Source organism: Ciconia boyciana, chromosome 1 (assembly GCF_034638445.1).
Source record: "Ciconia boyciana chromosome 1, ASM3463844v1, whole genome shotgun sequence".
Taxonomy (NCBI): domain Eukaryota; kingdom Metazoa; phylum Chordata; class Aves; order Ciconiiformes; family Ciconiidae; genus Ciconia; species Ciconia boyciana.
The window spans coordinates 84,524,502-84,546,959 of NC_132934.1; the positions used below are offsets into that span (position 1 = coordinate 84,524,502).

Below are 22,458 nucleotides of genomic sequence, written 5' to 3' on the forward strand. Positions count from 1 at the left end.
CCCTCCCTCCCGAGGGGAAGGCCCTTCTCCCGTTCCCTCCCACCAGCCCGCCCTGCCGCCCTCTCCCCCTTTCCCGCCGACGCCAGCCGCTCCGCCCCCCCCAACCCCCGAGCTCGAGGGGCCCGCGCGCTCCCGCTTCCCGGGGCCGCGGCCGTCGCCAGCGGGGGCGGGGAGAGGAGCGGGCGGGAACGGAACACAAAAAACCGGCGTTCTGTCCTCTCCGTCCTGTCCTGCCCGCTCTGCCCCCGAGCTCACGAACTCGATTAATTCTGTGTTTCACGAAAACAAGCACTTGGGTGAGGAGTTAGGCGGCCGAGGGACAGGAAGGGGAGAGGCACGGGTTTGCCCCCCGCGCCGCGGCAGGGAGGCGCTCCGCGGCTGTGGGCCCGGGCTGTGGCACGGCTCCGTGTGCCGCCACCCCTCTCCTTCCAGCGCACCCGCAGCTGGTCCTGGGCGACGGCACGCCGTGCCCCTCAGCCGGCCTGGCCACCCCCCTGGCCTCTGGGGCAGGCCGGGCCTCCTGGGCAGCGCCTCGTCCCCTGGCTGCTGCGGTGCCGTAGTTGCCCTTCTCCGGAGGCTGGACAACAGGAGGTAACCCCCTCCCCTGCTTACGGCCCCTCTGGCTGTCCCCCCACCCCCCCCGGGCTGAATGGCCACCTGACGCTAGCCCGGTGCGGGGCCTCCCCTCACCCTCCTTCTCTGCCTGCCCCAAGTCATGGCCGGCTGCCGGCACCAGATGGCCTGTCGTTTCGGGAATTGTCCTGGAAGTAACCCAAAAGTTACATCTTGAGCCCAAAGTTTGCAAGTTGGGTGGTGCTTATGCATCTTTTCTGTGGGGGTTCATCTCCCTGCCTGCACAATGGAGAGAGACTTCAGACCAGGGCCTGTAGTGACAGGACAAGGGGCAGCAGTTTTAAACTAGAAGAGACTAGGTTTAGATTAGATATAAGGAAGAAATTCTTTACAATGAGGGTGGTGAGGCACTGGAGCAGGTTGCCCAGAGAAGTTGTGGATGCCCCATGACTGGAAGTCTTCAAGGTCAGGTTGGACGGGGCTTTGAGCAACCTGATCTAGTGGAAGGTGCCCCTGCCCATGGTGGGGAGGGGGTGAACTAGGTGATCTTTGAAGGTCCCTTCCAGCCCAAACTGTGTTGTGTTTCAATGATCACTGTCTTCATAAAAAAAAATCAGAGAAGGTGTTTGCAGGAGTAGGCATAGAAGGGTTAGAAATTTTCTGATGACTGAGCAACAAGACTCAAAGTTCATAAAGAGTTTGCTGATACTAGGAATTATCTGGTATATAGCAGGGTGAGAATCAAGTACGTTCTCTGAATTGCTCACACCCCAAATTGTGTCTCATTCCAGATCAATATCCACACCTTAAACGGTTTGGGCAGTCTCTTGTTCTCCTTTTCATCCACACAAACACAAACTTAGTCCTGTTTTTAAATGATTGAGTATATTAGTATTCTCATAATGCATGAAACTTACTCATCTCTTGCTATCACCACTCATTTCACTGCCAACTGAGTAGATGGTTTGAAGATGGCAATCTGTCTTCAAACAAAATGAAGTACTTATTTACCCAAGTTGTGAATATGAATGCTGCAGAATTTATCACAGAGCATTGTGTTGCTAAAGTTTTGCAGGGGTTCAAAAGCAGTTGAGCAAAATCCTTCAAGGCATATGAAAGAAAAAGTTATATTTGGCTAAGTAAATCCTTGAACCACAGGCTGCTGGAGGCTGGGGAAAGTGTTAAGGGAAATATCATTTTATGTTGTTATAGTCTTTCGTTTCCCTAGGCACTCTCACTGCCAGCTGTCTGAGGCATAGTACTAGGCTGATGGACCCTTGGTTTGAGGTGGCACAGTCATTTCTTAGGTAACGCCAGCTCCTAAATTCGGTGCCTTTAAGCTGTCTCCCAGACGCTGCCTGCTGCTGTATATGTGTGTGTATGTGGTTAGGAGGCTGATTTTTGGTCTAGTGGTGTTGCTTTTTAATACTACTTCATTAGTCTATGAAAACCTGGCCAGCAAATACTGTGTGTTTATGCATGTAATTCCAATTTCCAGTGACACTGGCAGGCAGGAACGTGTTTTGTTTCAACATATCTTGGTTTATCTGTGATTCTTCTCTACTATAATTAGGACACAGCAATGTGTTAGAGGGTGAATTACAGATGTAAAAGTTATATTATTAAATGAAATAGTTCTTAAGTGCATTTTTATGTAACAGTGTTACAACTCTGGTGATATGTACTTTCTAGTTCTTCTAAGGTCTCTATGGGCATCCTTTCCAGGGGATAGCTGGCTCCTGTGCTTCTTTATGTGTGAAGCCCTGCAATTTATTCCATCCTGAGACTCGGTGTTTAGGTCACTATAGGTCTGTTCACCAACTTCTAGGTTTTGCCAAGAGGACCTGTTGGGTTCTCACTGGAAAATGTGAACAGTGTAAAAATGTGGTGGCAAAGAACAGGAACTTAAAAGGAAAATTTATATATTTAACAAAAAGAACGTAAGAAACTGAAAAAGAAAAGGTAAAAGTAACAGAAGAATGTGCATACATATTGTGCTAGTTTGGTTGCTCAGGACAAAAGCACTTAGGAATTAGACAGAGTGGAATTGAATGCATGTGACACGTGCTGCACCTAACTTACCGTCTAACAGTTTGTCTGTCAGCCCTGGAGTTCTGGGAGAGGCTGTGGCCAAGCTACCGAGTTACACTGCGGACAAGTACTGATTTTGGGAGCCTGAAGAGCTCCTGCTCAGGGAAGTTATTTCTTTGAAGGAGAGGAAGACAATGGAATTTAGCCCAAATGTATGGCATCCAACTTCTGACATTTGACCAAGATGTGTAAATCAGGAGCTAGGTTACCCTTTGTACCTGTGAGGTCAGTGTAGGGAAAGAGGATTTTAGTACTTTAATTGCTTTACAGAAGTTCTTATGACCTTGTATTAACTATACAGAGAACCTAGGGCAACTATGCCCTTAACTTAGTTTTTCAGCTGTGTTAAATGAATCCCAGCTTCTGGGCCTGGAAAATCTGCCAAAGAAACCAAAGGGGAAAACTGTACTATAGCCTACTTACAGCATCTAACAGACCTTCAGGATCTTTTGTGAGTATCTGGTTTGAGAAGGGAGGGCTGACCAGGCCTGTGACTGCATGAAACTGTGCAAATGAAATTTCCATTTAGATTTAAGAAAAGAGTTGGGAACGATAAGGTCTAATTTGGCAGGAAAATGGGGGAAAAAGACTATTATTAGATGTGCCTAACCCTGAATAGAGGAAGTGTTAGCAAATAACTGGACCTTCAACTGGCTGAAGAAGATTGATGCATAATCCTTCAGTAATTTCATTTGTATAAGGAGAAGCTCTTTTTTTCCTTTATTTCTTTTCATATAATGCTACGCCCTCCTAGCCTTTGTTCCTTTGGAAATTTTAAATAACAAAAACTGCAGGGATGAACTGAAAATCACACTAGAACTACCATTTTCAAGAAAAATCTAAATATTAAATAGGCAAATGAATTGTTCTCAAGTCAGAGGACTTGCTATCTTGAGAGGCAAAGCTCATGAGGCAGAATGGAGACTTGGGATAATGATGGGAATTTTTCTTTCACTTCTAGATCATCTGTTCTGATTCTTACCCCATTCATGGATGAATGGCTGGCTTGCAGAAACAAAAGAACATGTACTGAGCCTTTCAACCTCTCTGGGCTTAGGCTGACCAAAAGATCAGTCACTTATCACTTATCAGCTATAAGCCAGTTTTAAATCTTACATTAGGGTATGAAAGTAAGTCAGAGACCTTACCGCCTCTGAATTACTGCAGAAAAAGTGAATACCACAACAACATTTAAGAAGGGGATCCTTTCATCTGAAGCTTGCTTTTTCTGGTCCAGCAGCAGTTACTTGGAGTATGCTTACCTTCTGGAAGTTGAACTGCAAAATTAGCACCCTTGTTAACAGTCTCAGCACATAGAACAAAGAATGAATGGTTTGTGGTTGAACTGCTGCTTAGTCCCAGAAACACATCTTGAGGCCGCTGAGCAGCTGCTGTCTGGTTTGGATGGTTGCTAGGTGTGCTGTAGCTGTCTTGGAGATAAAGAGGACATATTTGTTAATAAGACTGCCAGTCTGCTGCCTTTCAGTGTGCCTAATCATACTTGCTTAAGGAAAAAAGAGAGAGAAGGACAGAGGCATTTAAACAGGCAGTGTTTTCTTTGTGGACACAATACAAGACTTATAGCAGGAGAAGTTTGTTTTTCACAGGACAAAACATGACAATAAATGACTGCTGTCCCTTAACTAAACAGGGGGAAGGGCTTGTGGATCAGTGAGGAAGATTTTCTACTCTGAGGCCTGAACCATTAAGATATCTTCTCCAACCAGTCCGACTGGGAGCGCAGCAGAAAGATTGGCTGGGGAAGCTAAAAGCAGCAGAGGTTGCTGCTTTTGCGTATGCATACCTTGAATATTAACCCTTTGCCTTTCCCACTCTCCTACAGTTGGGGGCTGTAGAAACTGTGAAAGAAGGAGCAAAAGGAGGAAGATTGCCAATTATATTTTTAAACAGGAATCGGAATAGGTTCCCCCAGCTGCCCTTGGGGAAGGTGCCTGTGGAAAGTAACACATTTCGGTAAAGAACTCATTTAAATGAGGAACTGTCCTTTGCATTTTAGTCACTTTTGAATGGCAATGGGGTATAGGACAGATCCCCTGCTCCTTCATGGAGAAAATACTGTGGCGAGTCAATGCAAATTAGTACCAGAATAAAAGGAAAGCTGAAACCAGAGTCTGAGCCTACACTCTGCAGCTGTAGTGATCTTTCTAACTCAAGAAGATTTTCAGTCTAGAAGATGTCTCTCCTGGTTTCTCAGGGGATGAAAGTCCACATCACAGAGCTATTTCACTAGTACTGTTTTGCCCACTTCTGCCAGTCTCTGTAGAGAGATCAAGCAATGAAGAAAACCACTCCTGGTTTTCACCATTTTGCACGCATGGACAGTAAATGCCAGCTGGAAGAATAATCCCAGAGAGAAGTTTAGGATGTACTGGTGTACAAATATATTGATATGCAGTCTCTCTTACGGATAAATTAACTATTGTGTTTCAGTATCTAAAGCTATTGCCTCTATCACAACTAAAATTTTCCCACAACAAAATAATATATGCGGCACCAAAGTGTTAACAGGAGTAGGTAAGTTTTGCTCAAACAGTTGGCAGAGATCATATAATCTTCTACATCTTCCCAAAGCCACCTGTATGGTGTTGTTGACTGTGAAATGAACTTTGTCTCTCAGCGATAGGTCTCATGTTGTTTCCTCTTGTAATACAACTGCCTCTCACTTGTATGAAGTAGGTAAGCAAATAATCTTGTACAGATTCATATAACCAGGAGTCAGGAATCTGAAACTCTTAACACAAGATTTTTCAGTGATAGGAGAGGGCAATCTTAGAGCTAATGAAGAGAGCCTGCAGGCCAGCAGCTGCGACTCACATACATCAGTTGGGTGGGAAGAAAGTCCCCAGAACTGAAATGCTGAGGAACTGAGGTGCAATGAAGATTACACCGCACAGCTGATGAGGAATGAGGGCACCAGCAGAGCGCAGTGGTGACCCCAAGGGCATCATAGTAGGAAAAAGTCACAGGGCAAGTTCAAGAATATTATCTGGTCTGGTTGGGGAGCTCAGGAAGGATTTTGAAGGGAGTTTGTAAGTGAGGGTCATTGCCAGGGCTGTGTGGGAGCTCTGGGCTGGACTGGTGGGAGGAAAGGGCAGGGGAGAGCTGACGGCAGGGCTGGAAAAATGCTGGCAGAATGCATGGACTGCCCAAACAGGAGGGATACGAATGAGCAAGGCGGAACATGAAAAAAGCCTGCATTGCTGCTGTCTGTTGTAGCATGTTTTGGTGTTATTAATCTTTTCTCTCTTTCTTCATTTGCAGATTGTGTTGCTGATAGAAAGCGCTTTCAGTGTCTGGAGTCTTACGGATTTTGTACAGATTTTCTGTTCCAAGAACCCATTTTTTCTAAACGTGAACCTGTAATCTGAAGTGTGTGATTTCTGTTTGTTACGTTAGCCTATCCCTCTTGATCTGTGTTTGCCTGCCTTTCAAATTACGCTCCAGGTCCCCGCCTGAGGACTCTTTGCTTTGCCTGTCTCTCATCTGTGGGTGAGCAGCTGGTGTGTGGAAGCCAGGCAGACCTGTTTCACAAGTGTGTGCCTACCTGTCAGCTCACGTGTTGGATGTACACTCATGCAATCTCCCTGGGGAGACAGCTGAGAAGACCTTGAGGAGTAAAGAGTTGAAGCTGGGCAGGTCTGGGGTAGGAAAATCAGTGAGGAGGAACTTAGTCATAAGAATTACAACCACACAAGGTAACCGTCAGTGTTATCAAGAGTGGCCTCAGACAAACTGGGAACTGGCAGCAGGCAAGCTTCAGGAAAAGACTACTGCAGGGCAAGACAAGTGGTGTAATTCAGGTAAGTGAGAGAAAACACTGCTGGAAGATTAGCTAATGAATGTGTAATTTTTTTAAAAGACTTTTATTAACATAAATGTGACCTGAAGTAGGATCTAGCTGTACCATAAAGTCTGTACATCTGTGTGTGTATGTATATACATCTGTGCATGTACTTACTGCTTGTATTGAAGGTACTTATAGTAATAAATTTCTGTGATCATAATGGTATTGGGATTTGAGGAAAAAAAAAGAGATATGTCCTCTACACGCAGGTGGATTTAAACAAAATAACTTATAGGCACATTTTAAACAGGAAGAAAATAACAAAGGAAATAAACGTAGTATAAAATTAGTCTCAGTTCACTGAGACTGAAACAATGCAGGAAGCTAACTCTAATCCAATGTGGTGCAGATACCTAGATTATTCTATGTGTTTACCTGTTTGCATGTATCTCTGTGTGTGTGTATGCATGAGCTACTGATTAAATTATAAACAAAATCTATGTTAAATGCACCAAGAAACATCCAGAACTTGGGAAATTGTGAAGCTAAAGTTGTGTACACAGCTTCAGCTCAGTTTCCTTGTAGCTGTGCATTTATGAAAGTAGATTCATGTTCCATTTCTTAAGCCGTTATGCAGCAATGTAATATCATGCAGTATTCTTATCACACAGTGTTTTTTACAACAAGAGCTACATGTATGCATGGTCCCTTGAAAAACTCCTTCGTTCTTCCTATGTCCTGTCACAGCTTTTGCTGTCACCATTTTTTAGAATATCTGTATCCAGTTTGTGCTAGGGTTTGATAAACGCGTAGTACTGGCAGCTACCACCAAAATCAGAGTTCAGTCAGTAAGAAAGAGACAGAATGGCCAGTATTTTCAAAAGTAGTATGTGATTTTGACTACATAAAAGGAAGTCATAAGTAAGAGTGTGCTGCTGAGAGTCTGGCCTCTAGACTTTCCATATTCCAGTCTGCTCACTGAGGGCTTCAGGTCAATGTATTCCTCACTTTTTTTTTATTGTTTTAACTTTTATTTTGCAGATTACCTGTGAGGAATAACTTTTCATGGCCTTAATTCAGGCAGAGTGTGATCAAGATATATGTTAATTTTTCAGAAACTATAGTAGGCTGTGTCTGCATTAGAAAAAAATATTTTTGTCTTAATCACCATTCAGTTTCTGTACTGTTTCACAATTCTGTACTCAGACTTCCTCATGCTGCCCAAATAAATCAATTTTTGTGAGATGGTCTAAGTTTAAGCAAAACTTAGCACCATGAGAACTTGCATATCTCCACTGATATGGTGCCAGTTTGGACTAACCTTGTTAGCCTAAAAGCACAACAGTGCATAGTCCTCCTGCCTCATATTTCTCAATGCAGTAGTGACTGCTGACTTTGCTTATTTTTTCTGCTCCCTTGAAAAGGAGCCAAGTTTGCCCTAAGTAATTCACCTGCTCAAATAGCAGCATGGACCTCATTATTTGCTGTTTTCTCCATGGTCAAGATCTTCTTTCACTCCTTTAATATGCTTCAGTAGCAGCTAGCCTAGGTTTGATGTTCAGGTACTGCTTCTAATTGTGGACCAAGAGAGAATCTTGAGTCACTGTGCGTGATTTTTTGACACACTTTGTTTTCTTATAGTGTGTTATGGTTACCAGCTGTTGCAAAAGTGAGTTAGAGTACCAAATCTTTATATCTGAGACCTTATTACAGCCAGTACAGCAAGCCGCAGGATATTATCAGTAATCCTTGTTCAGGACAGAAGTGGGGTGGCTCTGGTATGTTATAACCTGGGTTGACCAGTCAGAATTTCCCCTTCTACACAGTTGGAGATGCTGCTTGGTAGCCCATGGGTGCCTTATGGTGAGAGATGAGATGACTCGATGGGCTGGGGAAACCTTGCAAAGATGTCATGATCTGTCAGGGTGTTGGAAGTAGTCACTAAGGTCTTCTGAAGACAGGAGAGACAGGATATGTAGTCTAACAAATACATAGCTTTTTGCAGAAATATGTTTTTATGGCATCAAGTTGTTAGGCTTGAAACCTGTGGGACTTGTTTTTTATTTGTTTTGGACGCTGCTTTTAGTAAAATGGTGGACATTACAGGGGAAGAAATCTCTGTTTCACTGTTTGCTTTTCCATGATGCTTTTCTTCTCCCTCTTCTCTCACATTCAATGTCCACAACTGCTCAGCTGTCCTGAGCCCACACATTGTAGTTTCACTGCCATTCTGGTTCCTGCAATTCCGTGATTGCTCCCCTCCCTTTCAGCTGCACAGCCAGGGCAGTGCACTTGTGCATAATGGTTGCCTAAGCCACGGCCATAATAATGTGGCCGTGTTCAAAGGTCATATAAAAGAGGAGGAAAATACTAAAAGCAGTACAGAAATGGTGACCAGAAAAGCTTGAGAGTAAGGTTCTGCCACTGTAAGAAATTAAATAGAAGGCATAATGGTTAAAGGATTTGTTTTGTCTTTTATCAGTCAGGCAGTATGCTGGACTGAAGTGAGTTACTCAGCTGTTCTTTACGTGCCTGTAGTCATATTGCAGTTGGTCCTCACAATTACTGCATGAAAAACACCTGTAAGAACATCTTTATAATGAAGTGGTGTGCAGTTAATGCGGGCCAGGAATTCTGGAGAAATAACTACATTAAATTCCATATCAGCTCATAGCACAGTTTAAAAGGTCTAATGAAGACCCAAATGAATCTTAGCCTTTATTTTTGTAATATTTAATTAATTTAATGAGCTGTTTCTTTAGACAGAATAGCTAATCAATACTCAAGGATTTATACTTTTGCACTGATGATGGGAACTGATGTTAGTTCCCAAGTCAGGCATATTCACTGGCAAAACTGTGTATTTACTGTGAATATGTACAACATCTTATTTTCCTGAACATGGCAAGAGCAAGCAGCAGGCAGTTTCCGTGTGTGCAGTTCTCAAGCCGTCTGTTCCCGTATATTCCACGGACATGTAAGACTTTATATTTCTCTTTCTTTTCAGTCTTCTCCACAATATCTGTCACTCAGGCTTCTTGACTCTTAGGGACTTGCACTTTTAAATAGCATAAATTGAGCCTGATGAGAAATTTAAGTCCATAAAATGTGAGAGAGGATTGATTATTTTAGGGCAGATCACCTTCCCGATCTAGTTTACCACATTGCCATGTGAATGCTTGTGCTAGCACTAAGGGGATGGTATACATGTGGGAATGAATGACAGGGGACTGGAAAAATCATAGTAGGGCTTATGCTGGCACACAGTGCCTGTGGATCTGTGCTGACACAGGGAATGGTTTCACAATACAGTTTTAGACAAATTAGCCATTCACCACCCTGGGTAGCGGGAGATCCATTTTCCCTGTTCCTGCTTCTGGATGTGTGCTCCTGCCACTTCCTCAAGCCTGCGCTGGCACTTGTTGAATTGATTGGTGAACTAATACCACTTAGTGAATGAGCAGGAAATTACCATGGCAAAAGAAAAGTTAATTTTTGGCATTCTGAAGGAAGAGTGGCCTAGTACTGTGGTCAGTACCTGTCGTGTATGATTTTTTTATGGCACTGCCAACTAGTTTTCCTAAAGAAGGTGTTAAGTCACATTGATGTGCTGCACAATAGAGGACCTGATGAAAAAAGATGTGTGTCCAAGAGAAAAAGGAAAGTTCCAGGTTTCGTGTAAAGAATGAAAATGATGAGTTTCAACTGAAGGAGGAGGAAATGAGAATAATCTGAAAGATTAGATAGACCCAGCCAATGAGAGCAGGCTGTTGAAGCAAATATGTTTTTGAAAGTAAACAATAAAGAGAAATTAATTCCAGTGAGTGATTTCAGTGTATGTAAAAGAGTAATAAAAAAACAGTGGAATAACTAAGCTGACATTTACTTGTGATTGCACAGAATGTCCAATGCAAATTCTAAATCGAAGTAACACCGGATATGTTCTCCTGTGCTCATGATCTAGACAGCACTGGTCTTCGTACAACGTAACACAGACAAGGAAAATCAGAATTCCAGTGAGGTACGGGTTTTGAACCTCTTAAGGTATTTTTGTCACCCTTGTCCTAGCTTGATACCAGAAAACTGTCTTCATATAATGAAATAAGTACTTGAGCACCGCCAATATGCTTTCTGCTATGTGGTGAGTGTGCACCTGTACATTGAAAATGTTAGTTCCACATAATCTCCATGTGTCCCCTACTGGTACACTGCAGAAAATAATTGTCAAATGAATAATGTGAGATCTGTGGATTTCTGAGTTACCACTCTTGTTGTGAGGATGGAAATGTAGGAACTGCAATAATGTTAATGTTAGACCAGTAAGCTGCAGAAAAAGCTAAGTATGAGAATTCATTTGGTCTCAGCCTGAAAAGTAGCACTGAAAGGCATTTCAGAATTATCTTATTAAGTGCAACTTCTTTTCCTGCTTCCTGAGTTTTGCAAGAGGGTAGACCCATAGAGTGTAAATGGACTTTTCTAATCAAACTTTTCCAGTGGTAACACCTGTGTGGCTCCATAAGCAACAGCAATAAATGGGAGTGCCAGTGCAAATAAAGCACCAATGGCTGCTAGTGTTTTTATTTCTGGATCCCATAGTTCTGCCCTGAGTATGGTTAGAAAACTTGGGTGCCACCCACTGGCATCACTGATGGGAGGTGCATAAGGGAGTAGGTAGGAATCTTTTTTATGGACAGGGGACCCATGTAGAAATGGTTGCTGCATCAAAGCTTTTTTCCATGGATCTGTGTGAGCGTCTTTCTGTGTAAGTACAAGTTGGTATGCCTGTGCTTATATGTGCCTATGCATGCGCATTGTTTAAATTGAAGTGTGCCTTTCCAGTGAGCATCAGTACAAAGCAAAGTCATTAGCTAGTGTTAAGATGGAGCTTGAACTGTTTATGACTCATTATACAACATGATTGCTGACTAATGGTCCTAAAGTCTATTTTCCTGTGATGCCATCATGTCTGTTTATACCTGCCTTTCGTATCTGTGTGTATCTGAGAGTGAAAGAAGCTAGAACTGTTCCCCTTATACAGGTGATACCTGTGTATTTGTGTGTAAGTGTGTGTATGTGTTATAGCCAAGGTAGGTTGAGTTAGTGTGCTTGCTTTCAGAGTGTACCTGAAAAGCTTGTTGTTACTGCTGTATTATTTGCTCCTTCAACTGGATTCATGTTGTAGCCACACCCCAAAAACGGGTGAATTTGCTAACATATTAAGAATCAAAGGAAATGAAAAATGAAACAGACTTTTTGTGATATCTTAAAGTGCAGATATATTCCATTTTCTTCTTTCTGCTGCCTCTGTTGTGCAACTGATAAAGCATAATTTCACCCCTTAATTTTAAGCATGAGGACAAACTCTGTTTAATGTTTCATCCGTCACCAACTTCCATAAAACTGTATTAGTATCAATAAGAATACCATACGTTATTATTAACACTTGCCATTGTGGTTAATTGCCTTGAACCTGTAGCTGAAAATAAAGTAAATACTTACAGGATAAAAGTCCCACTGTCTGTAAAACATTCTAGATGGTACTGTTTCTGAAGCTGTTAAGTCTTACATTTTTGGCAATGTTTATAAGAAGCAGTGTCTAAATGTACATGCCTTGCCTTTCTGTCAGTCACCACTATTCACCACATTGATTTTTACAATTTAGAAATAGTAGTCCAGGTCCTCTGCTGATGTAAATCAATGCAGCACCACAGAGCCTATTCCTATCTTATTACTTCAGTCCTCAGTGATCTGTAATGCAGAACAGCTGAAATTCTACATCAGGAATGTGTTTTGGGAGGCCTTCAGCTGATCTGCAGTCCTGGTGCAACTCAAAGACACTGGCATACACTGGTGAATGTAGCCCTGTCTGACTGTGGTTGTCATATGTAACATGACAAACGCACTTAGACAGTCAGAAGGTTTTGTAGGTATATGATTGCACATGCTAAGGGATTAGGCTAGTGATAGCTGAAATTACAGCTGGAAAGGTGCATGCTTGCACAGATATTGTGATTCAGATTAGTTATAGACCTGGCAGTGTTAAGGAGAGCCCTAATGTACCAGACTTTTTTTTTTGCTTGTCTCTGTGGAGCAATAATATGAGTTGTGGCAGGGGCTGCAGTCAAGAATGACACACATTTTGTACGCATGCTGCTGATCTGTTCATTTATTATGGACCAGAAGGTAAAAGGCTGAGCCATTCTGGCATCTAAGAAGTGTGTTAACTAGAAGTGTATTAGCTATTCTTTAAAAATAATTAAGTTAATGACTGTGATTTTTTTGTGCATATGCCTACCCAATTGCTTGTGAGGCACTGTAGAACAAGCTTAATCTTAACTTCTCTCTGGTCATGCAGTCTACCATTCATAGGATTTGATAGTGGATATCCTGTACCATTCTCTAACCCTCGAAGCCTCAGTGCTGCTTCTTCACACAACCACTGGTCATAAGGGGTAGAAAGCTCCATATTCAGCTCACTTGTTGCTTCATAAATTATCCTTCCTCCTGATAAATTTCATTAATATTCTTTGTTTCTATGCAGAAGACAGAGGTCAGACACCCACTTGCTTGTAATTGAACATGGCAGAGGATGTAAAAAGATTAACACGCATGCTACTGGAATGCAACAGCAATGACAAGCTATGTGGTAAGATTCACAGATTCCTTTAAGTAATAAGCTTTCACATGCTGAGCCGGAAGGCCAGCTTTCCTAAAAAGTGGGCCAAGCCCTTTCCCCTCCTCCACCTGCATCCCAGTCCATACAGAAGGATTTGACTGAGCTCACTGTGCATTGTGTCTCAGGGTAGAAACTTTTAAGGAGATGCAGCCTTTGCAGTGGGATTCATCTCACATAATTTTAGCCATTTTAGAGTATTTCTACTTTGAATGAGACATAATATAGTCATTAAAGATTCCCTGCTGCTTCCCTAAGGACCAGTCTTGTGAGCTTTTGATTTCATGACTTCCTGTCATCTTTGGGAACTGAAATGTGGTCTTGCCCTATACAAAAATAGCACCACCTCCAAATCTGGGGACCTAAGAGAATTAGTTACCTGCAGCATCCTTGTTAATTGCTATGTCTTCCAGTCAAATCCAAACCAGGTGACCATGCCCTGTTTTCTTTAAAATGCTCCCTACAATTTTAATGGAAGGAGCTGAACCTGTAATTGCACATGCATTTGTTATGGCACAGTAATATACAGCCCTTCCCATCTCTCTCCTATGCTTTTGCCAGGGCTTGCTCTGTTTCACTGGTGGATGATACTTACAGATGGTTACAATTCCTAGCCTCTGTATTATGGCATCTAAATAAATGACCTTAGGTGGGGGAGTCCCGGTGGTTTCATGCAGTTTAGATACTCAGCACCTTTGAAAAATAGGGTGGCAGCACTAACAGTGTTCAGTTGGTATTCCAAGAAGCAGAGGATAGATACATATACCTTTGGGGTTGAAAGTTACTGAAATGAGTTATTGCTACTTTGTTATACAGAACCAACGTGCATCAGGCAGTGCTGCTTATTCCTTGGCTTCCCATTTTCTTTTTCTGCTGATAGTCGTGCGTGTATATCAGATTGAAGTGATTGTTGTCCCAGTTCTCCTTGTGGGTTTTTTTGTCATCATGCTAACTGTGATCCTTTGGCTCCACTGTCGAGGCTTGCGAGCAAAGCAGGAGCAATCATCATCATCTGGACACCAAGGTAAAAAAATGTTTCAACCAGAGGAAAGAGTGTTGGTTTCAGTGGCCAGAAGTCAATCCCATTTCCCCATTGCTTGAGCTGTTAGTCAGTAGCATTTATGAAGAGCCTGAGTGGTATTCAGCAATCCAGTGAACATTAGAAAAACTGGGAACCCTGATTTACCCCACTTGCAGCAATAATAGTGGAATCTGTAGTATAGATGGATCTGAGAAAACCTAAAGCAACATACCATGTAGGCTGATTAATGTACTTTGGTGACATCACTTGAGAACTGCAAAGTGTGTTTATGAAACAGCCTTCTAGATGCTGCTGCAAGGAGAGTTTCACTGGGGTAATTATGAATGACATAATTTTCATTTTGATGTAGGTCACACCTAGTTAATCCATTTTCTATACTGTCATTTAAGAAATTTAATTTCAAGCTACTGTCTCCCAGTTCCTATGGGGACAACAGGAAATAGAACAGGGACTGGTGAGGGGGTAGGGAAAGGTTTGTTGGTACTGCAAACACATGTTGCTGTGTGGAAATGAAAATCCAGTTCTGAACTGATTTTGGGATTGTAGAGGAAAAAGCCTATATAAAGGGAAATAATTAGGAACAAAGATAGGGCCTTTGTGGGAACACCCTGTGCATGTCACTTTCATAACAACTGGTAGCTGGTGATAAAAGAAAATGGTAATTGCTTCAGCACATGGGAACCAAGTGCAAATGTGTCTTATCTAGAAAGTTTACATAGTTAAAATTAGTAGAGATCTCCAGACTCATTCTGCCTTTTCATCAAATAGAGTGGGAGATAAATTCCTTTACCTCTTCAAGGGACAGGATGAGTAAGATACAATAACAGTTCCTTACTTTGTCCTGATTTCCAAAACAGTATGGAGCAAAAATCAAAGAGGATAGAAGGACAGGCACTGCCACCTACTACAAAAGTTCATCTGTCTGCTTTTATGCATCGTGTATTTGTTTTTGTCAGTGAATGACAAGAATCAGCAGGAATCCAGCTCAACAGAGAATCTCTATATCCAGCTGAGTGAGACATCTGTGGAAAGCCTCCTAAATTCTGCATCCTTGACTCTGAAAGAACTGGAGATACCACGAGAGAAACTCTCACCAGGCACCTTGCAGCTGATAAAACATGGCCACTATGGGAGCATCTACAGAGCACAATTGGGAACTGGGAACCCCGGGGAGACTAAGACTGTAGTATTGAAAGCCTTGCAAGGTAAGGCACTTGCAAAGTGGCCAGGATCCACTTTGTCACAGATCTCTGTATCAAAGACATGATGCTGGGCAGAACTTTGCAGTCATTACTGAACAAGAACAAGCTGTGTTCAGTATCATGTTAGCTAGTTAGAGTGGTGTTTTGGTAGGAGTGTCTTGGCAGGACTAAAGAAGATTGCTGTTCGTGTTGATTTTAAAAGGTACTCACCCTGTTCTTTGCTGCCTCCATTTGGTTTTTTTGTGGGGTTTTTTGAGGTTTTTTTTTGTTCTTTCAGACCTGGCTAGTCCCCAGGAAGTAAAGGATTTCCTGGGAAGGATTAAATTCCATCAAAATCTTGGTCATCATGAGAACCTGGTTGAACTGGTTGGATGCTGTGTAGACCAGCTCCCACTTTATGTGATCATGGAAGATGTGTCTCTTGGTGACCTGTTGACATTTCTATGGACATGTCGGAAGGTGAGTCAAAAGAAGTGATGATAGAATATCTTCTTAAATTCCTTAGGTACGTATCTATCCATAAGTCATAGTCCATAAGTCATAGATTATTCTTTTCACATCTCCATGTATCCATCTATATAAGTCTAAACTATTTCCATTCCCCCAAAGAAGTTCTACACAAGTCTAAACTGCAATAGAATTAGTGGATATCTCGATTGAAATGGTATAGTTTGGAGAAGCTGACATAGTTTTGTAAAGCGAAGTCCTACTTTGCAGACCATTGGAGTGAGAGCTGATACAGCTACCTGAATTTGTAAAAAGTTTTAATTAATGTCCCACTCTAAATGCTTTTAAGAAACCAGAGCAGTTACGACACCAGGAGAACGTCATTGAATGACAACTAATTGATTAAAAGACAGGAAACAGAGCATAAAAGTGAAAGGTTGGTACTTGTATGGAGGCAGGTCACCTATGAAGTTCTGCTGGTATATATGCTAGGACCTGGTGCTGTTCGTTACATGTATCAATAACCTAGAAAATGGGATGACAGTGAGTTGATGAAGGTTGCCAATGATACCAGCCAGTAAAGGCAAGGACTGACCTTGAGGAACTGCAGAAGAATCTTCCAAGATTGAGAGACTGGCCATAAAAAGAACAGATGAAATTGAGTATAGTTAAAAATGAAATGATGCCCATGTACAAAAGCAATCCTAGCTTCCCATATGTAATGATGGCCTCATATCTGCACATTGCTGATGAGGACTGAAATCATGGGACTGATTGTATGAAAATACACAGTCTGATGAAAATGTTAACTCAAGCCAAAAAAGAAACCAAATATTAGACATTATTAAGAAAGGCATAGAAACAAAACTCTGTCATGTCACTATATAAATCCATCATTCTCCTACATCTGGAACACTAAATACAGAGAGATTGCTTGCTGCTTTGTTCAGCAGAAGGACAAGGTGGTAGCAAATAAAGCTACTAAGTGCCATGTTCAAACAAACAAATGGAGGTGGTTCTTCATGAAGTGGGGAGTTGACTGATGGAATTTCTTGCCACTGACTGCTGTGGATTTTGAAACTTTACATGGGTTCAAGACAAGAGTGAATACATTCATGGAACATAACCTTTCAAAGGTTACTGAACATGTTGAAACCATAACCATCTCGGGAAGTCCTTAAGTTGCAAATAGTTGGGGGCTGGAAAACTGCACAGGAAAGCATTGTGTGCTTACCTTATTCTCTTTCTCTCATCTGAGTATCCACCTAGGGTAACTGTTACAGGCAGGGTAGTAAGGGAGATGGACTGCTAGTCTCATACCCAATAACCATTCATATGTTATAAATGTGCTTTTCTACTCATCATTCTAATTTATAATAGATCTTTCATTCATCTATATGGATTGTCATTCTCCACTGTCATTCTGCCCATTTCTAACCTATTCATCTCTTCTCCACCCTTCAATTTACCCGCCAGTTGACTCTAGTGTACTTGTCTTACCCAGCACACCATCCATCCATCTACATCACCCATCCATGTACCCTTATATTTCAGTCAGTTTATGACCAATTGTGAAATTAGCTGGTGGAGCATAAGATTAGCTAGTACACATTTTATTAGATTAGAAGGAAATGTTCCCCAGTACCCTACAGCTAAAGCATTTGTTTGATCCAAGGTCTGCTCTTTTTTTTCTAGGACGTAATGATAATGGATGGTATCCCCTATGACCTCACTGAGAGGCAAGTATATGAAATTGGACAGCAAGTTGCAGCAGCCCTGGTAAGTCTGCTCACATTCACTGCATTTTTACTTTCTTGCTTGATTGCAACACAAGTCTGCATGGTGGCCTAAGTCTTCTTGGCCTAAATGCTGAGGATGTCCTTTGTTAAAACTGAGACAAATATGCTTGCATTATTTTGGTGAGCATATACCTCTATTTCACAGCATGGAAGACAGGCATAAACTAAGTGAAAATTTATATCAATTAAAATTCCTTTTAAAATTATCATGGTCTCTTTCTTTCCCAACTTTCCAGGCTTACCTTGAACAGAAGAAGTTGTTCCATGGTGACATTGCTGCCAGGAATGTCCTCCTTCATCACAACTTCACTGCTAAGCTCTGTGGTTTGGGTGTGGCCTATGAAACTCACACATATGGTGCCAACTCAGTCACACAGATTGTGCCAGTCAAGTGGCAGGCTCCAGAGCAGCTCCTGAAGAAACCCCCCAGCATCAAGGCAGACATGTATGATTTAATTTTTTGACTAGAAGTTCATCTGTGTGTCAGGCCTGTCTCTTTCACTCCTTTACATATCATATCATGTCCTGAAGTTCACAGTAAGGCATATCTATTCTCAGCATAATGCTCCACTTTATAGCTCATACCTTCTCTTCTCATTTCTGCAGATCATGCCTACTCATTTGTATGTATTTAAGCTAGCTAGCTAGAATGGAAACTTAACATTGCTTTGTTTTCTTTTCTTGCAGATGGTCTTTTGGAATTCTACTGTATGAAATGATTACATTAGGTAAGAAGATTTAATGATAATAAAAAAATATGTAAGGAAGCAGCAAATTAACAAGATCCAAAATCTCAAATTTCAGAATGTAAAGTTGGACCATTTAAATAAGCAACCAGTTTTTTCCAACTTGTAAAGTCTTGACAATTCCTTTTAGACTTTCTGTCAGTGTGAATTGTGGTAGGAAAAAAATGGGATTTTGGTAGGGAAGGAAGGCATTCTTATACAAAAGCTGCTATCTGCAACCATTACCTTAATTCCTTTTGCCCTTCCAGGTGCTCCACCATATCCTGAGGTGCCACCTTCTGACATCTTATCATACCTGCAGAGACAGAACATTATGAAGCAGCCCTCAACCTGCCAGCAAGCCATGTAAGCCACTTGCTTTATGGACAATTGAACTTGAGATCTGCAGAGCTAAATGGAAGTGAGACATACAAAACTAGATCTTAACAAAGATCTCTAAGTCTAGACTATACAAAACAGTAACCTATTAGCTAAGGAGACATGTTCTCACATGGCTGCCACATCTCCTTACTGGATTCTGCTGCACGAAACCTTGATTGCCAAAATCTCTCTTTCCTGCTTTTGAAGATTGCTCTTCTTTCTGTTTCCGTGTCTGCCCTTGCATTTTTTTGCTCCACTGCTTCCCTGCAAGGTGCAGAACTATTCTGGAGTAATCTTTCTCCTCTAAGTTGTGGGATTCTCCCTGAAATGAACAAAGCATCCACAAGGAAGATCTAAGGCATTATATTTCCTCTTGTGAAGACATAATTTCTTTTAATATTCAGAGGCTTCTTCTTCCATAAGGAATGTCAGCTGCTGTTTCCAAAGGGAATACCAAACAATCTTTTTCCCTTTTCCCATACTCACAGTTAACATCCTTGTAAACAATTGCATGCCTTTGTCCCCACACATTATTATGTGGCTGCAAATTTCAAAGGGTCATTGAAAGAACTTTATATGAAGCAGAAAAAGAGGAGGTCTCTAGACATTTTAAATATGAGATGACTTGACTGTAGTAAAACTTTGTGTTGGTGCTTTTCATTCCCAGCACCTCCTTACTTCTCCATCTTACAGGTACAGCATTATGAAGTCCTGCTGGCAGTGGAATGCAACTAACCGGCCTTCTCCATCAGACCTGATCCGATCCCTACAAACAGCTATAAAGACCAGCAATGACCATGCAGTACTGCAGGTGCCTGAGATAGTGGTGCCTGAACTCTATGCTAATGTTGCTGGCATTGATGTGTACAGTCTAGTGAGTGAATACACTATACTCTGAAGGACCCTTTCGCATGTTGGTAAAAGAGAAGTCTCTGAGTTTGCCCTCACTTTGCAAGCTCAGAATGAGGTGTGTATGTTGTGAGGGATCCCTTTGTTTTTCAAACATGTTATATATATCAGATCTCTCCTCCACGCCTGAAACAACAAGCTATTATCATTATTATTATTATTAAATCAACCTGTTGATATCACTCTGCCAGTGGTGATTTGTGAGCAAAGCACATTTAGGAAGCTGTAGAAAATGTAATGAGACACTTGAGTTAAAGGAGTGTATTGTGTTTGCATGGCAAGGTTTTGGTAGTTGGGGAGCTACAGGGGTGGCTTCTGTGAGAAGATGCCAGAAGCTTCCCCCATGTCCGATAGAGCCAGTTCCAGTTGGCTCCAAGATGGACCTGCCACTGGCCAAAGCTGAGCCCATCAGTGATGTTGGTAGCACCTCTGTGATAACATATTTTTTAAAAGGGTAAAAAATACTGCACAACAGCAGCCGGAGAGAGGAGTGAGAATATGTGAGAGAAACAACTCTGCAGACACCAAGGCCAGTGAAGAAGGAGGTGGAGGAGGTGCTCCAGGCACCAGAGCAGAGATTCCCCTGCAGCCCGTGGTGAAGACCATGGTGAGGCAGGCTGTCCCCCTGCAGTCCATGGAGGTCCGCAGTGGAGCAGATGCCCACCTGCAGCCCGTGGAGGACCCCACGCCAGAGCAGGTGGATGCACCCAAAGGAGGCTGTGACGCTGTGGAAGCCCAGCCCGTGCTGGAGCAGGCTCCTGGCGGGACCTGTGAACCCATGGAGAGAAGAGCCCACACTGGCGCAGGTTTTCTGGCCAGACTTGTGACCCCGTGGAAGACCCACGCGGGAGCAGTTCATTCTGAAGGACTGCGCCTTGTGGAAGGGGCCCACGCTGGAGCAGTTTGTGAAGAACTGCAGCCTGTGGGAAGGACCCACGTTGGAGAAGTTTGTGGAGGACTGTCCCCCGTGGGTGGCATTCCACAGTGGAGCAGGGGAAGAGTGTGAGGAGAAAGGAGCAGCAGAGACATGTGATGAACTGACCGCAACCCCCAGTGACAGTGCCTTAATTTTTTTTTCTTTAATTATTTTGGCACTTTGAGCAATAAATGTTCTTGTAAAAAAAAAAAAGCATAAATGCACATTAAAGGAATATTTTTACTGTTCTGTGTAAAGAGTGGATTCAATGTTCACTCAGTATCCCTCCAATTAGCATGACCCTTGTATGTGTTTGAAGTCGAAGGGCATCCAACCCACAAAAGACTAATTGCAGTCAGTTATATTCATTAGGATTTAGTCTTCCATGTAGTTGAATTCGTGAAGTTGCAGGCCTGCAGCATCCTACAAGGCCAAAATTAGGTGCGTTAGCCATGTAGGATGCGAGGCTGAAAAATCAGTGTTGTGAAAAAAGCTAAATGATGGCTCTTCTAAAGGGGAATATTCACCTTGAAGGAAGTCTTCAACCATCCCTTTAGATATTAAACATACATAGCTGTAAAAAGGAGCTTAGATTTTGGTTTCCATCAAAATTTGTTGGTCTTCTTCCAAAGAAAACGTTAAGTTTTCTCTTTTAAATGCAAAATAACATGAATGGAATGGTTGTTTTCCCTATATCACTTAGGCTTTGTAAGAAACTATGTTTCCATCCGGAAATAAAAGTAATGTTAGTTCATACAGCACATATATCACCACTATATACTGGAACATTGCGAACTCCATTAAAGACTGCTCAGTTGGCTTTCTGACTTTTCTTATGGTGTTGGCTAATCACCACCTTAATGTCCATAACCACTGTTGGTGTAAATCTAGCTTGAAGAATTGAAACATCTACTTTTCAAAATACTAAAGCAGGTATGTCTAATAACATCCTCTTCTCTCTCCCTCATTTGAAAACAGGTTCAAAGCTACCTGGTAAATCTAGGTCAAATTTACGGTTAACCAGTCAGCTGATGTTATTTTTTTGGTGAATAAACTATTCATTAAAAAAAAACATTTGCTTGTTTCAAACCTTCCACCCAAGAATGGGATATTCTCAAAGGTCTTGGCAGTGAAAGGTGGGTGTGTTCTAGATATGTAATACAATCTCAGAACCGTGAACAGCATCCATAGTGCTGCGGCAGACCTGATGAATAATGCACAGTGGTTCATAGGGTGCTTTGTTAAACGGAGAGATAAATGTGACAAATGTATCACTGTTCTCAAAGCTCCCTATCTTGTTACATCCCAGAAAGCGATGTTCTGGTTTACACAAATCCTCATATTTTATTTCTATTATCAAAGCTCTGATCAAGGGAATCCGTGGGAATTCAGGTTGCTGAGCACCTCACAGCCTCTAACAAAAGATCTGCTTTAGTTGCTCCTGAGAGCAAATCTGTGCCAAGACTGTGCTTATGAAATTGTCCACAGAAAGACATTTTTCTGCTATATGATGAGGTCTAAATTTAATTTCCTTTCAATAAAGTGTCTTAATTCTCAATGTGAGCATTCTTATCCTGGTTTGACTGCCTTTTCCCCAAGTCAGCTTATATAGGTTTGGAAGTGACTGAATCTAAATCAGATTAAGTTTTATAGTGGCATAAAAGGAATTATGCATGGAATTATCCTAGTTTAACTACACTTCATGCTAATTAAAGTAGTCTATATAGGAATCTTTTCCACATGGCAGTCTTCATGGTCTAAATGCATGGGTCTAAATTTTTAGGATCAGTGTAGACTCATGCATGAATTCTTCTGTAGTGAAACCACTGAGGGCTTAGTGAAAATTTTTCATAGTTGTTTTGTGGAGAAGCGTGGATTTTCAATGAAAGACTTTA

General features: G+C 41.9%; 1 protein-coding gene across 8 annotated transcripts; it reads left to right on the top strand.

The window, feature by feature from the left end:
• Nucleotides 1-59: 59 nt before the first annotated feature.
• Nucleotides 60-21,033, top strand: STYK1 (serine/threonine/tyrosine kinase 1). Of its 8 annotated transcripts, XM_072878014.1 has the most exons (13): nt 310-591; nt 5,947-6,485; nt 9,379-9,446; nt 10,370-10,490; nt 13,011-13,115; nt 14,023-14,166; nt 15,141-15,389; nt 15,664-15,845; nt 17,529-17,612; nt 17,869-18,077; nt 18,320-18,360; nt 18,627-18,723; nt 19,432-21,033. In XM_072878014.1, the coding sequence occupies exons 5-13, from the start codon at nt 13,049-13,051 to the stop codon at nt 19,634-19,636; spliced, it is 1,278 nt and encodes a 425-aa protein (XP_072734115.1). In that variant the 5' UTR covers nt 310-591; nt 5,947-6,485; nt 9,379-9,446; nt 10,370-10,490; nt 13,011-13,048; the 3' UTR covers nt 19,637-21,033. The 8 variants fall into 8 exon arrangements, 7 of the variants coding, with proteins under 7 accessions (XP_072734103.1, XP_072734115.1, XP_072734133.1 ...); XR_012044928.1 differs by lacking the exons at nt 9,379-9,446; nt 10,370-10,490 and having other exon boundaries at nt 13,959-14,166; nt 19,432-19,705; nt 20,101-21,033; XM_072878032.1 differs by lacking the exon at nt 10,370-10,490.
• The last annotated feature ends 1,425 nt before the right edge of the window (nt 21,034-22,458 follow it).

What these genes read in the sequence shown, in the direction of transcription:
- STYK1 (XM_072878002.1), top strand. An exon ending in ATCATCATCTGGACACCAAG is followed by an intron (nt 14,167 to 15,140) that starts GTAAAAAAATGT and finishes TGTTTTTGTCAG; the next exon opens with TGAATGACAAGAATCAGCAG. An exon ending in GTATGAAATGATTACATTAG is followed by an intron (nt 18,361 to 18,626) that starts GTAAGAAGATTT and finishes TTGCCCTTCCAG; the next exon opens with GTGCTCCACCATATCCTGAG.